Source organism: Nanorana parkeri, unplaced genomic scaffold (assembly GCF_000935625.1).
Source record: "Nanorana parkeri isolate BGI_ZX_2015 unplaced genomic scaffold, ASM93562v1 scaffold3671, whole genome shotgun sequence".
Classification (NCBI taxonomy): Eukaryota; Metazoa; Chordata; class Amphibia; order Anura; family Dicroglossidae; genus Nanorana; species Nanorana parkeri.
Window position 1 is genome coordinate 73 of NW_017309939.1, and position 1668 is coordinate 1740.

General features: G+C 53.1%; 1 protein-coding gene across 1 annotated transcript in view; it reads left to right on the forward strand.

Annotated features, from left to right (window-relative positions):
* Positions 1-548: 548 nt before the first annotated feature.
* The window catches only part of LOC108803393 (kelch domain-containing protein 4-like), a gene marked incomplete at its 5' end in the record, with an annotated part of 23092 nt that continues 21972 nt past the window's right edge, over positions 549-1668 (forward strand). The window contains 2 exons of the mRNA XM_018575237.1: positions 549-672; positions 1059-1119. Coding sequence (XP_018430739.1) covers positions 549-672; positions 1059-1119 — 185 coding nt within the window. The remainder of the gene's footprint in view (positions 673-1058; positions 1120-1668) is intronic.

The window sequence follows — 1668 nt, forward strand, 5'->3', positions numbered from 1 at the left end:
TAATATTTTTGTGAAATAAATACAGACTATTTTAGCCGGTGATACATTTTCGTAGCGGGTTCTCATATTTAGACCCTGTATGTTATAAATGGGAGTGTATATTTAGCAGCACATAAGAAATATGTATAAGATCTGATTTTATATTCATTGTTTGATATGCGCTGTATAGTTAAACCCCCCCCCGCGCACCTCTCAATCTCTACAACCACGCCTAATTTCTAGGGCGGAACACATGAGAAGGGGGCGGTTCCTGGTGGGGCATCCAATGTGCACACTCGGTACAATCATGTTTTATAATAAAAACGCTGACATCATGAGAGTGCGGCTGGACGTTGTCATTTATGTTGTATGGGGAGTGCAAGCAACCTCCATTCTGCCGCCACCTGTTTTCCTTGGACAGGGGCACACGATGTAAACTTGCCAACAGAACAGAAAGTAGACGGGGAATCTTCCAATTGGGGACACTTGGTCCTGCAACAACTGTATAAGAGGGAATTTCGGCCAGTCATGTGACTTTCGGCCGTTCATGTGACCGCCATTGAATTCAGGAGCACGTGAGGTACACTTGGAGATACAGAGGAGCACTGGGGTGCACAAGGAGATGTGGAGAGATGTGGAGGAGCACAGGAGCTCACCGCAAGCATCGCCCCCAGCAGTGCAGAAGCTGGGAAGGTAAGTGTGTGTGCGTATCCTTATAAGGCCTCATTCACACGAGAAAAGGCCAGCAGGTACAGCTGCGTGCACGGCCATATCGGGCAGTTCCCGGGAAGGACAGGTGCTCCGTGTGATTAGTACACAGCCCCCGTCCTTCTCTATGGGAGTTCACGGCCATACACTGCCCTATGCTCACCCCAAGTGCAGGTTTGTAGGGCGGGTGAGCGTATGGCCGCTGTACGTGCGGGCCAATTTCCCGTGTGAATGAGGCCTAAAGGTGATGGAGGCACTGATATCGTGAGCAGACCTTGCTTCCTAGTGCAAGGTTCACTTTGTAACACTCCCCTCTCCAGAGATCCAGCATCAAGGTTTTCCCAAAAACCAGGTTGTATCTGACGTGCCAGCTACGCGACCAATCAGGAGACGGCTCTGCTGGTTACGGCTTACTTCAAGGAGAACTATGGGGTCAGGGCTTTTCCCCATAGTTCTCCTTAGGGTAACGGGAGGGCACAAACTAGCGTCCTCCCGTCACCCTAAGCTCCGTATACCGCGAGCTACAGCTCGCGGTATACTGAGACGCCGCAGCGGATCCCGACATCGATGTCAAGATCCGCCCAGCTGCGTGAGTGACAGCTGGCTCTGCCTATCTAGAGGCAGAGCCAGCTGTACCCGCCCCCTCCCCCGTTCCGCCAGTCAGCGCTGCCGGATTGGAGGGGGGAATCGAGCCCCTCCCCTGTCATGGCAGAGAGCCGTGACAGGATCGAGAGGTGAGCGAACGCCGGTATGTGTTCGCTCACCTCCCAATCCTTTTTAAAGGGCCAGTTGACCTGTGGCTCTAGTTTCCTTTCGCCCCTGGGCTACCATTGTCAGCCTTCTCAGAGAGTCCTGTGTCCTCCATGCCGAGCACCATAACCCTTCTTGTGTCTTTGTGCACCCCTTGTATTTCCTATGTTTTCAAGGGTGGCCCCTCTCTACTTCCCCCCCCCCCCCCCCCCGGGTCTCCAGGTGGGGTTA